This window comes from Piliocolobus tephrosceles, chromosome 6 (assembly GCF_002776525.5).
Source record: "Piliocolobus tephrosceles isolate RC106 chromosome 6, ASM277652v3, whole genome shotgun sequence".
NCBI lineage: Eukaryota > Metazoa > Chordata > Mammalia > Primates > Cercopithecidae > Piliocolobus > Piliocolobus tephrosceles.
The window spans coordinates 162,621,578-162,634,542 of NC_045439.1; the positions used below are offsets into that span (position 1 = coordinate 162,621,578).

The window sequence follows — 12,965 nt, forward strand, 5'->3', positions numbered from 1 at the left end:
GGCATGCACCACCACGCCCAGCTAATTTTTTTTATTTTTAGTAGAGATGGGATTTCACCGTGTTGGTCAGGCTGGTCTCTAACTCCTGACCTCAGGTGATCCTCCCACCTTGGCCTCCCAAAGTGCTGGGATTACAGGTGTGAGCCACCACGCCCAGCCTGATTAGCTTTTCAGTTTAATTAGATCCCATTTATTTTTGTTTCTGCAGCATTTGTTTTTGGCATCTTTGTCCTAAATTCTTTGCCTAGGTCAATGTCCAGAGGAGTTTTTCATAGGTTTTCTTCTAGAATTTTTATGGTTTCAAGTCTTAGATTTAAGTCTTTAATCCATCTTATTTTGTATATCGTGAGATATAGGGATCCAGTTCCATTCTTCTACATGTGGCTAGCCAGTTTTCCCAGCATCATTTCTTGAATAGAGTGTCCTTTACCCAGTTTATGTTTTTGTATACTTTGTTGAAGATCAGTTGGTTGTAAGTATTTGGCTTTATGTCTACGTTCTCAATTCTGATCCATTGCTCTATGTGTCTACTTTTATACCAGTACCATGCTGTTTTGGTTACTATAGCCTTTTAGTATAATTTGAAGTTGAGTAATGTGATGCCTCTAGATTTGTTATTTTTGTTTAGGATTGCTTTGGCTATTCAGGCTCTTTTTTGGTTCCATATGAATTTCAAGATTGGTTTTTCTAATTCCGTGAAAAATGATATTGGTATTTTGATAGGAATTGCATTGAATCTGTAAGTTACTTTGGGCAATATGGTCATTTTTGTGATACTGATTCTTCCAATCCATGAGCACGTTTCCACTTGTTTGCGTCATCTATGATTTCTTTCAGCAGTATTTTGTAGTTCTCCTTTTAGACATCTTTCAACTCCTTGGTTAAGTATATCCCTAGGTATTTTATTTTTTGGTAGCTATTGTGAAAGGGATTGAGTTCTTGATTTGATTCTTGGCTTGGTCACTGTTGGTGTACAGCAGTGCTACTGATTTGTGTACATTGATTTTGTAACCTGAGATTTTACTGAATTCATTTATCAAATCTAGGAGTCTTGGAGGAGTCTAGAGTTTTCTAGGTATAAGATCATATCAGTGGCAAACAGACATAGTTTGACTTCCTCTTTTCCAATTTGGGTAGTCTTTATTTCTTTATCTTGCCTGATTACTGTAGGACTTCCTCTTCATGAATAATTTTAAAATTAATTTCAAACCTAAGTTTTATTTCACAATCTGTTTTCTATTTGAGTTCCTTGATGAAAAACTAAACAATGCAAAATAAATATGCACATCACGTGATGCAAATGTATGGCTGTGCTGTCACTATTGATAATGAGGCTTTATAAATTTATCTCTGCTGAAGACACGGTCCCTGAAACTATGAGTGCATCTGTGTCTCCATACAGAGAAGTATTTCCTTATCTCCAAACCACTGTGAAATAAATTAAAATCAAGGCTGGGCACGGTGGCTCACGCCTGTAATCTCAGCACTTTGGGAGGCCGAGGCAGACGGATCGCCTAAGGTCAGGAGTTCAAGACCAGCTTGGGCAACACAGTGAAACCCTGTCTCCACTAAAAATATAAAAATTAGCCAGGTGTGGTGGTATGCACCTGTAATCCCAGCTACTCAGAAAGCTGAGGCAGCAGAATCGCTTGAATCCAGGAGGTGGAGGTTGCAGTTAGCCAAGATCACGCCACTGCACTCTAGCCTGGGCAACAGAGCGAGACTCCATTACAGTTTAATTCCCAAATTCAGGGAAAGTCATTATGTAGAAGACAAGGAATACCACCTTCAGTAAAACAAGGACAGTCCTAAGGCCATCTCCCCAGAGGATATCACTTTGGCAGAAAATTGTATGACAAGCCTGCGCTGAGCCTCAGCAAGACCATAGAGGGTACTCACTTCCAGGGCCCTCTGAGTATTTCTGCAAAACCTCACCTTTCTCTCCTACCATCATATTTAAAATCTGGGTATCTTAAAACAGCTTGTCAGCATGCCATGGAGGATTGCAGCAATGGTCTGACAGACTGTTCTTTGCCCTCAGTTTTCTACATGGCTTGGTAGAAACACAGCCAGTGTCTGTCTTGGGTCACTTCGTATTGTTTAGTTCAGAATATTTCAATCTAGGACTGCAAAGGCAGGCTTAAAAGGACGCAGAGTTAATTCAGGTTGTGTGTAAGAAATACATCATGCCTAGGATTTTACATTAACACTAATGTGATGCTAGTCGGGAGAGTTAAACTGTTGCAGCATTCATTAAATGTTGTCATAAAAAGAAGAGAAAAACAGCCAAGTTGACAGCCAAGTTCTACAAAAAGTCTAATGAAGTGCAGTAGCCACATCTTCACTTGAACTATTTTTCTACCTATTCTACTACAACTTAGGTTTTCCACTAGAAATTAAGGTTTTAGGTTTTACACTTACATCTATGATCCAGTTTGAGTTAATTTGTGGATATAGTGGGAGGTGTGGACTGAAGTTCATTTTTCCTGCATCTGAATATCCATTTGTTCCAGGACAATTTGTGGAAAACACTATCTTGTCTCTGCTGACTTGGCTTTGCACCTTGGTCAAAAATCAGTAGTTCACTTATGTGTGGGTCTGTATCTACACTCCCTACTTTATTCCATTTATCTATCTGTCTATCTTGATACCAAAACCACTGTGCTGGTTACTGAGACTTTATAATACATCTTGGTGTCAGGATTTACTAGCCCTTTCAGTTTGTTTTTGTTTTCTGTCATTCTGGATTCTTTGAATTTCTATATCAATTTTAGAATCAGCTTGTCGGTTTCTTTTTTTTTTTTTTTTTTTTGAGACGGAGTCTCGCTCTGTTGCCCGGGCTGGAGTGCAGTGGCCGGGCCTCAGCTCACTGCAAGCTCCGCCTCCCGGGTTCACGCCATTCTCCTGCCTCAGCCTCCCAAGTAGCTGGGACTACAGGCGCCCGCCACCTCGCCCGGCTAGTTTTTTTGTATTTTTTAGTAGAGACGGGGTTTCACCGTGTTAGCCAGGATGGTCTCGATCTCCTGACCTCGTGATCCGCCCGTCTCGGCCTCCCAAAGTGCTGGGATTACAGGCTTGAGCCACCGCGCCCGGCCTTGTCGGTTTCTACTCAAAGAAAAAACCTGCTATGGTTTTGATGGGGATTGCTTGAATTTATAGATCAATTTGGAAATAATTGATAGCTTAACAATTTTGAGTTTTCCAGCCCATAAACAAGGTGTACCTCTTAATTTATTTAGATCTTTAATTACTCCGCAGTTTTGTAGTTTTCAGTATATAGACCTTGCATCTGTTTGGTCATATGCAATACCAAATACAGCATATGTTTTGTGCTCCTGTAAAAGAAATTTTAATTTTAATTTTCAGTTATTTATTGCTAAATATGGAAAACCATTAATTTTTGTATATGGACTCTGTATCCTGCAACCTTGTCAAATTTATTTATTATTTGTAGGAGCTCTTTTGTGGATTGCATCAAATCTTCTACATGGACGATTGTGTCTTCTGCAAATAAAGACTTTTAATTCTTCCTTACCAATATTGATGCTTTGTATTTCTTTTCTTGCATTATTGCATGAGCCACAGCCTCCAATAAAATGTTGAATAAAAAGAGTGAGAACAGACATTCTTGTCTTGTTTCTATTCAGTTATTCTCAGTGAAGTGTGATGCCAGCTAAAGATTCTCAGATATTCTTTATTGGGATGATGAATTTCTCTTTTATCCCTAGTTTCTTGAGAGATTTCATCAGTAATAAATACCGGATTTTGCCAAATGTTTTTTCTGCATTTATTGAGATGATCACATGGTTTTTTCATTTAGTTTGTTAGCATAGTAAATTACATTGATTAATATTTCAGATATCATAAGAATCTTCCATTCCTGGATAAATTCTACTTGACTAAGATGTATTACCTATGTATATATTGTTAAACTGGATTTACTAATTTTTAAAATATTAAATCTATGTTCACAAGAAATATTTATCTATCATTGCCTTTTCTCATACTGGTTTTGTCTAGTTTACATATCAGGGCGTCACAGAATTAATTGGGAAATATTCTGTCCTCTTCAATTTACTGTAAAGCTTTGTATAGAACTGGTATTATGACATTATTTTTTCCTTAACTATTTGGGAGAATTCAACAAAGAAGCTATCTTAGGCTGAGTTGTTTATGTTTTGTTCTTTGTGGGAAGGTTTTTAACTACATATTTGATGATTTCTATAGCTATAGGGCAACTCAGGTTACCTACTTCTTCTTGAGTGAAGTTTTAAAGAGTGTGTCTTTCCAAAAAAAATGTTTATTTTATCTAAGCTGTCAGATCGTTTACATAGAGTTGTCCATGACCTTCTCTAAGAATAGTGTAATGTCTGTGTGCTCTGCTGTAATATAACAACTCTCATTCTTGATATTAGTAACTTGAATCTTCTGTCTCATTTTCCTCATCAGCTTGGCGAGATGTTTGTCAATATTACTGATCTTGTCAAAGAACCAGCTTTTGCCTTCATTGATGTTCCCTATTTTTCTAGTCTGTATATATTTTTTTCCTCTGCTTACTTTTAATTTCTTTTTCTGATTCCATAGGATAAAGCTGAGGTTATGGATTTGAGACACATCTTTTCAAATACAGGTGTTTAGTGTTACACATTTCCTTCTAAATACCGCTTCAGAGTGGGGACCAGCACACATGGAGCTGGAATACAGCCATATCCATTCATTTATGTGTTGTCTATGGCTACTTTCATGCTACATAGTGGTGCGGCTGAGTAATTGCAATGGAGACCATACAGCCCACATGCCTATAAAATTAACTATATATAGCCTTTTAAGAAGTCTACTGACTTCTGCTATAGAAGAATCCTAAAAATTTTGATATGTTCTGTTTTCACTATAATTCAACACAAAACTGCTCGGGACTGAATTGTGTTTCCCCGAAAGTACTGTGGCCGAAGTTCTACCTCGCCCCCTCAATGGGGTGGTATTAGGAGATGGAGTCTTTTGGAGGTGATAAGGCTTAGATGAGGTCATGAGGGTAGAGCCCTCATGCTGGGATTAATGCCTGTATAAGAAGAGATGCCGGAGAGCTTCATCTCTGCCTCTTCTCCCTGCCTCCCTGCCACATGAGGACACAGTGAGAGAGCGGCCATCTGCAAGCCTGGAAGAGAGCCCTCACCAGGGAATGAAATCCACTGGATCTTGAACTTTCTAGCCTCCAGACTGTGAGAAATAAATTGCTATTATTTAAGCTGCCCCGTCTATGGTATTTGGTTATGGCATTCCAAGTGGATGAGTACAAAAATACTTTCTAATTTCAATCTCACTTTCCTCTTTGACCCTTGGATTACTGAAATGTGTGTTAGTTTCCAGATATTTGAGAATTTTCCAAATATCCTTGTTATTAATTTCTAATTTAATTCAACTGTGGTCAGAGAAAATATTTTATGTTAACTTGAATCTTTTTAAATTTATTGAGATTTGTCTTATTGCCTAGAATCTATTTCGGTTAATGTTTTATGTGCATCTGGAAAAAAAATATACATTCTTCTGATATTGAGTGGAGTTTTTTATAAATGTCAACTAGATCATGTTAGTTAACAATGATGTTTTCTATATCCTTGTAGATTTTCTCTCTACTTGTTCTTTTTTTTTTTTTTTTTTTTGAGATGGAGTCTCACTCTGTCACCTGGGACTACAGGCGCCGCCACCTCGCCCAGCTAGTTCTTTTGTATTTTTTAGTAGAGACGGGGTTTCACCGTGTTAGCCAGGATCCTCTCGATCTCCTGACCTCGTGATCCACCCGTCTTGGCCTCCCAGAGTGCTGGGATTACAGGCTTGAGCCACCGCGCCCGGCCTACTTGTTCTTTCAATTACTGTGAGAATTGTACTGAACTCTCCAACTATAATTAAGGATTTATCTATTCCTCCTTGCAGTACTATCATGTTTCACATATTTTGAAGGTCTGTCATTGGTTGTATAATCGTAATTTTTATGTTCACTATATGAATTTACCCCTTTATTATGATGAAACATTCTTTAATCCTAGAAATATTCTTCACTCTGCAGTCTACTTTGTCAGATATTAATATAGCCACTTTGTTCTGATGAGTCTTTTGCTATTCCTTTACTTTTAATTTATTTGTGTTGATAGATAGATAGATAGATAGACAGACAGACAGACAGACATTTTTTTTTTTTCTGAGATGGAGTTTCACTCATCACCCAGGCTGCAGTACAATGGGGTGATCTTGTCTCACTGCAACCTCCATCTTCCGGGTTCAAGCGATATTTCTGCCTCAGCCTCCCGAGTAGCTGGGATTCCAGGTGCCCGCCACTATGCCCAGCTAATATTTTGTATTTTTAGTAGAGACGGGGTTTCACCATGTTAGCCAGGCTGGTCTTGAACTCTTGAGCTTAGGTGATCCACCAGCCTCGGCCTCCCAAAGTGCTGGGATTACAGGCGTGAGCCACCGTGCCTGCCCTTGTGTCTTTATATTGTAAATGTGTGTCTTGTAAGCAGCGTAATGCAGATGTTCCCTGACTTAATTTGGTTCAATTTACAATTTTTCAATTTCACAATGGTGCAAAACCATCTCAACTTTGATGTAATGTACAATATTCAATAAGTTACATGAGCTATCCAGCACTTTATTATAAAGTAGACTTTGTATGAGATTTTGCCCAATGGTATGCTAATGTAAGGGTTCTGAGCACATTTAAGGTGGGCTTAGGCGAAGCCATGATGTTCAGGAGCTTAGGTATATTAAACATATTTTGGGCCGGGCACGATGGCTCAAGCCTGTAATCCCAGCATTTTGGGAGGCCAAGACGGGTGGATCACAAGGTCAGGAGATCGAGACCATCCTGGCTAACACGGTGAAACCCCGTCTCTACTAAAAAATACAAAAGAACTAGCCGGGCAAGGTGGTGGGCGCCTGTAGTCCCAGCTACTCAGGAGGCTGACACAGGAGAATGGCGTAAACCCGGGAGGCGGAGCTTGCAGTGAGCTGAGATCCAGCCACCGCACTCCAGCCTGGGCGGCAGAGCGAGACTCCGTCTCAAAAAAAAAAAAAAAAATATTTTGGCTTATGATATTTTTAACTTACAATAAGTTTATCTGGATGTAATCTATAGTTGGATGGGGCTTGTTTGTTTGATCTGACGATCCCTGCTGTTTAATTGGGATATTTAAACTATTTATATGTTATATAATTATTAAATATAGTTAGGTTTAACTCTTGCAATTTGTTTTATATTTGTTCCATCATTTCTTTGCTTCCTTTTGCCTTTTTTCTACATTCCATTCCATTAAATAAATACTATTTATGATTCCACTTATATTCTTTGTTGGCATTAGCTGTTACTCTTTGTTTTTCCTTTTAGTGGTTGCTTTAGAGTTTATCATATACATTTTTAACTTTCACGGACTACCTTCAAATTATATTATAGTAGTTTACATATACTATAAAATATCTTACATTAATATAATTTTTTTTTTGTTAAGACAGAGTCTCGCTCTTTTGCCTAGGCTGGAGTACGTGGCGCAATCTCGGCTCACTGCAACCTCCGCCTCCTGGGTTCAAGCAATTCTCCTGCCTCAGCCTCCCAAGTAGGTGGGACTACAGGCACGTGCCACCACACCCAGCTAGTTTTTTTTGTATTTCTAGTAGCAACGGGGTTTCACCGTGTTAGCCAGGATGGTCTCGATCTCCAGACCTCATGATCCACCCGCCTCAGCCTCCCAAAGTGCTGGGATTACAGGCGTGAGCCACTGCACCTGACACATTAATATACTTTAATTTCTCCCCTTCCAGGCTTTATTTTATTGTTGTCATCAATTTTACTTACATATTACGTTATTTTGTTTAAACAATTATCTCAAAGTGGTTTGAGTAATTTTTTAAATTATGTGAATTTACCCATGTAGTTACCCTTTTCAGTATTCTTCATGACTTTGTGAAGATCCATGTTTCCATTTGGTGTCACTTTCCTTCTGTCTTACAGACTTCCTTTAGTATGTCTTACCATGTGGGTCTGCTGCTGATGAATTCTTTTTAGCTTTTCTATATGAGAAAACGTCTGTTTTTGTACATAAGAAAAAGAGATTTTCACTGGGTGTAGTATTCTGAGATCACTGGTGTTTTCTTTCAGTATTTAAAGGTGTTGCTCCGTTGCCTTCACGTGCATTATCTCTAAAGAGAAATATATTGTCATCTTTATCTTTGCTTCCTTGCCTGTAACATGTCTTTTTCTTTGGAAACTTAAGATTTTCTCTTCATCATTGTTTTCAAATAATTTTATTATGGCCGGGCGCGGAGGCTCAAGCCTGTAATACCAGCACTTTGGGAGGCCGAGACGGGCGGATCACGAGGTCAGGAGATCGAGACCATCCTGGCTAACACGGTGAAACCCCGTCTCTACTAAAAAATACAAAAAACTAGCCGGGTGAGGTGGCGGGTGCCTGTAGTCCCAGCTACTCGGGAGGCTGAGGCAGGAGAATGGTGGGAACCCGGGAGGCGGAGCTTGCAGTGAGCCGAGATTGGGCCACTGCACTCCAGCCTGGGCGACAGAGTAAGACTCCGTCTCAAAAAAAAAAAAAAAAAAAAAAATTTATTATGATGTGCCTCACTGTAGTATTCTTCATGTTTCTTGTGCTCTGGTTTCATTGAACTTCTTGATTCTGTCGGTTTATACCATTCATAAAATTTGGAATTTAGGTCCATTTTTCAGGTGTCTTTTTCCATTCCCCTCTCTCCTCCAGAGATGAGAATTGCATGTTAGGCCACTTGAAGCTTTCCCATAGCTCACTAATGCTTTTCAGTCCTTGTTATTATCTTTTTACTCCGTTTCATTTTGAATCTATGTCTTCAAGTTCATTAATCTTTCCTTATGTAATATCTAACATGCCACGAATCCCAACAAGTGTATTTCTATCTCAGACATTGTCATGCTCATGTCTAGATGTTTAACATGGGGCTTTTTTAGTATCTTTAATGTTGCCACTTGATGAGTATCAGTAACACCGTTGTAGTAACAGTTTTAATGTCCTCGTCCCCTGATGCTAACACCGTTGTCTGTTCTACATTAGTTTCAAATGGTTCATACCACGCCTGTCACAGGTTATATTTTCTTGCTTCTTCGCATGCCTGATAATCGTTGATTGGTTGCCAGACATTGCAAGTTTTCCCCTGTGTGCTGTCGAATATTTTTGTATCACTCTAAATATTCTTGAGGTTTGTTCTGGGATGCAGTTGAAATATTTAGAAACAGTTTGGTCCTTTGGGGTCTTAGTTTCAAGATTTCTTAGGTGGAAGCAGAGCAGTGTTCACTTTGTAGTTAATTACCCCTCATGACTGAGGCAAGACCCTGGTGAGTACTCTACCCCGTGCTCCATGAATTAAGGGGTTCCGCTGGGAGGTGGGGCTTGCAGTGAGCAGAGATCGCGCCACTGCACTCCAGCCTGGCGACGGAGGGGGACTCTGCCTCAAAAATAAATAAATCAATAAATAAAATAAAAATAAAAAAATTAAGAGGTTCCAGTCTGCCTGGCAGAAGAGACATCACCACTATTGCTGTCGTGTGCGTCAAGCACTCGTCCCTCTCATCTTTCTGGGTTGTTCTCCCCGGGTCTCGTGTCGTCTCCTCGCACGAATGCGCTGATCTGAACTCTGCTGAATACTCCAAGGGGACTCTCTGAGGATCTCTGCGGTTCAGCTGTGTCCCCTCCGGACTCTCGCTGCCCTGGTCTCCCCAGACTTTCAGCTTCATCCTCTCAACTCAGGGTGTCTCGTGGGCTCTGCCGGGTCGTGCCTCCCTGCACCGTGCTCTGGAGGTGGGGAGCTGGAGCAGTCACAGAACTCACCGCATCTGTTTTCCGTCTCACAGGGATCTGCCGCTTTGTGCCTGGTGTCCAGTGACTTCGTTGCCACTGTTCCGTGTGTTTTGTCTGGTTTTGGTTTATTTTTGTTTGTTCTGTTTGACGTTCCCAGGCAAGAGAGTAAATCCAGGCCCTGTTACTCCATGTCGGCCAGAAGCAGAAGCTGTGCTGTCTTTTGTGTCTTTTGTATTCATCTGTATCCACAAACAAACACTCTAGGATGCTATTTGCACCAAAATATTAAAAGGGTTTACCTCTGGTTTGTGGAATTACGAATTTTTATTGTGTGTGCATGTCTGTGAGGCTTCTGTTTTCTACCAAAAAATGTATTACTTTTTTATGGAATGCAAATAATACAATTTTTTTCTAAAAACAGTTCTATTCCATGAGCCTGGATAGCAGGTGCCCCTAGGATAAACCGCAGGCTCTGTTACCACCTGATACGCTCCGGGGTGGCATGATCATGGCTGCACCCCTCAGCTCACAGGGCAAAGCTGGTGAAGTGTTGCCAAGCAGTTTCCCGGGGCAGCCAGGGAATGCGGAGCCATATCCAGAACCTCCAGAGCACGCTGCTTCCATGAGGCAGCCACTAACACCCTGGAGCCACAGGTTCTCAAAGGTTTAAATATTTTAATGGAACACAGCGTTCAAATACAAACACACTGACACCCTTCAGGCACACACACACACACACACACACCATCCACAAGAAATAACACCAATGTGGAAGCATTTCCACTGATACCTCAGAGAAGGGAGACTGAGAAAATTATAATGGTCAAAGAGTAGAGAATAAAAATTAATGATATAGTTCCATTTTCACCTTGAAGGTATGTAAAATACTTTGCACTTTCTAACACTTTGTCTTTATTACAGTATATAAAGAAACTATACCCTAATATTTATAGGGGGCTTTCAAAGAATTTATTTCTAAAGATGTTCATTTCTGACCCTTAACAAATAAATTTTAAGTCCTTTATCAGTAAATTAATCCACCACAGTTAAGAAGAGAATCCCATATCTCCAGTGAGAGGGGACGGGTCATTTTGTTTTTAATGTAAGTTGGAAGAAACCTCAGTTCCTATTAATAAAATTAATATAACATACTACGACTATATCATGCTATCCAGTCATTTCTTTAAAAACTGATCAGAATGAGTATGAAGTCAATTCAAGCCAGTTAACTCTAGGATTGAAGGACCAGTCACGTAACATCCCACTCTTGAGATGCCCAGTAGCACTTACTATGAAGAGGTGGCGCGATGATCTTCATTTCTAACAAAGGCGTCCACGTGGGGTAGAGCGCTAAGTGGAAGTGTGAGTTTGTTGGAAGCAACCCTAGCCTGCTGGTACGTACCATCTTCCTCAGCTCTTGGTTGGAAACAATAATGACATTTGGAGGGTCCCCGATGGCAGTGGCAGCTCCTCCAATGTTTGTGAAGATCACTTCTGCAATCAGGACTTGTCTTGGATCGAGGTTGAGCGCCTCACACAACCTGTCACAAATGGAGGAAAATGACAGTAGTCCCACTGTGCACATTGTGAAAGGCCCACGTGCAACCCAGAGATTTTTAAGGCACTTGTTCGTATAAGGGAGGTGCGCGCACACACGCACATACACACACACACACACCCCGGTGGGGAGGGCGGTGCTGGGGGGAATGAACAATGCAACCACCCCTGCAGGCCACAGCTCACTCCAAGAGCTACAGTCCTTCCCAGAGTGAGCCTCCAGCCACCAAACCCTCAGTGTGCTCAGGTACCCTTTCCCCAGCGCTCCCAGCTCGTGCTGTGGGGGTCGGCGTGGGGGCGGAGCGGACGGCTCACTGTGGGGGGTCGGCGTGGGGGCGGAGCGGACGGCTCACACAGGGCCTGCTGACTCAGCCCCTTGCCCACCTCCTGCTTCCTGGACACCAAGGCCCTAGGCTCTCTTCTCGTCCCCTCCCTTTGTTTCATTCATCCATGCATCTTCTATTTATTTACTTTTTATTGCTATCATACACACTAGATATACACATACATACATACATACATTTTCAGGGTACGTATGATAATGTAATAATTCACATAATCAAACCAGGTAACAGGATACCCATCCCCTTAAATATCAATCTGTTCTTTACCCTGGGAGCATTCCAGGTATTCTCTTCTAGCTGTGTTGGAGTACAATCGGTTCGTGTCAACTGTATTCACCCTACGGATCTGTCAGGCCACTCTCTACAGCTGTGGAGCTCCACTGTGGCCTCACGAGATTTGTGCTGGAATCTGGGAGTCCTGTGGCTTGGCCGGCGCAGACCAGTGCCTGGGAGTGGGCCCGGGCAGTGGCGCTCTATAGCTCCACTATAGCTCCAGGGGCCCAGCATGTACACAGCTGGGAAACATCGCCCTCAAGAAAGTGCAGACGGCACATCACAGCGTCCCCCACACCTGCTCATCTGCACAGCCTACTTCCACATAGGAGCCGGCCTCGGGTCTCACTCAGAGGCCACCCACCACCTCCCGGCCATCAGCTCAGAGTGAGGCCGGCCACACAGCCTCCCCTCTGCTGGCATGAGGAGCATAGGCCCATGGAGCCACGTGGGAGCTGAGGAGGGAGCGTGCCCGGGGACTGAAGCAGGAGTGGCTCCACCGATGAGACTCTGACCCGAGGCAGCAGCGGCACAGTGCTGAGGAAGCTCCCAGGATCTGCTTCTAGCAAGAAAATGTGTGTGCAGCAGTCAACAGTGCCAGACCAGGCAGGGCGGTGCACCCATCTCAATGGGACTAGCTGTTAACTATAAGGACCAAAGCCACTTAGTCCAGACAAAGGGGAAGAATGTGGCCAGCACTTACAAAGCCATAAAGAATATGGTCAGATAAGTAGGGAATCTTAGAACACCAGCACCAGAATCTTGAAAGATGTAAATTTTTGACTAATAAATGGAATTACTGCTCTAACAACATGATAAAAGCAGTTCCGAGGAGTGAGAATATGAACAAATTGTGGCAAGGATACCTCTCAGCTGCCCGGGCTATACGGGGATGCTGGGAACAAAGTGCCCAGTGCACCCCAGCCCTGGAACCCTGCTCTCTGCCTTGGGGGAGTGTGAG

At 41.9% G+C, this 12,965-nt stretch overlaps 1 protein-coding gene across 2 annotated transcripts in view; it reads right to left on the reverse strand.

The window, feature by feature from the left end:
• Positions 1–12,965, reverse strand: part of OCA2 (OCA2 melanosomal transmembrane protein) — a 342,859-nt gene that overhangs the window by 213,568 nt on the left and 116,326 nt on the right. For both annotated transcript variants that reach the window (XM_026447197.1, XM_026447196.1), the window contains one exon: positions 11,233–11,371. In XM_026447197.1, the coding sequence (XP_026302982.1) occupies positions 11,233–11,371 (139 nt within the window). The remainder of the gene's footprint in view (positions 1–11,232; positions 11,372–12,965) is intronic.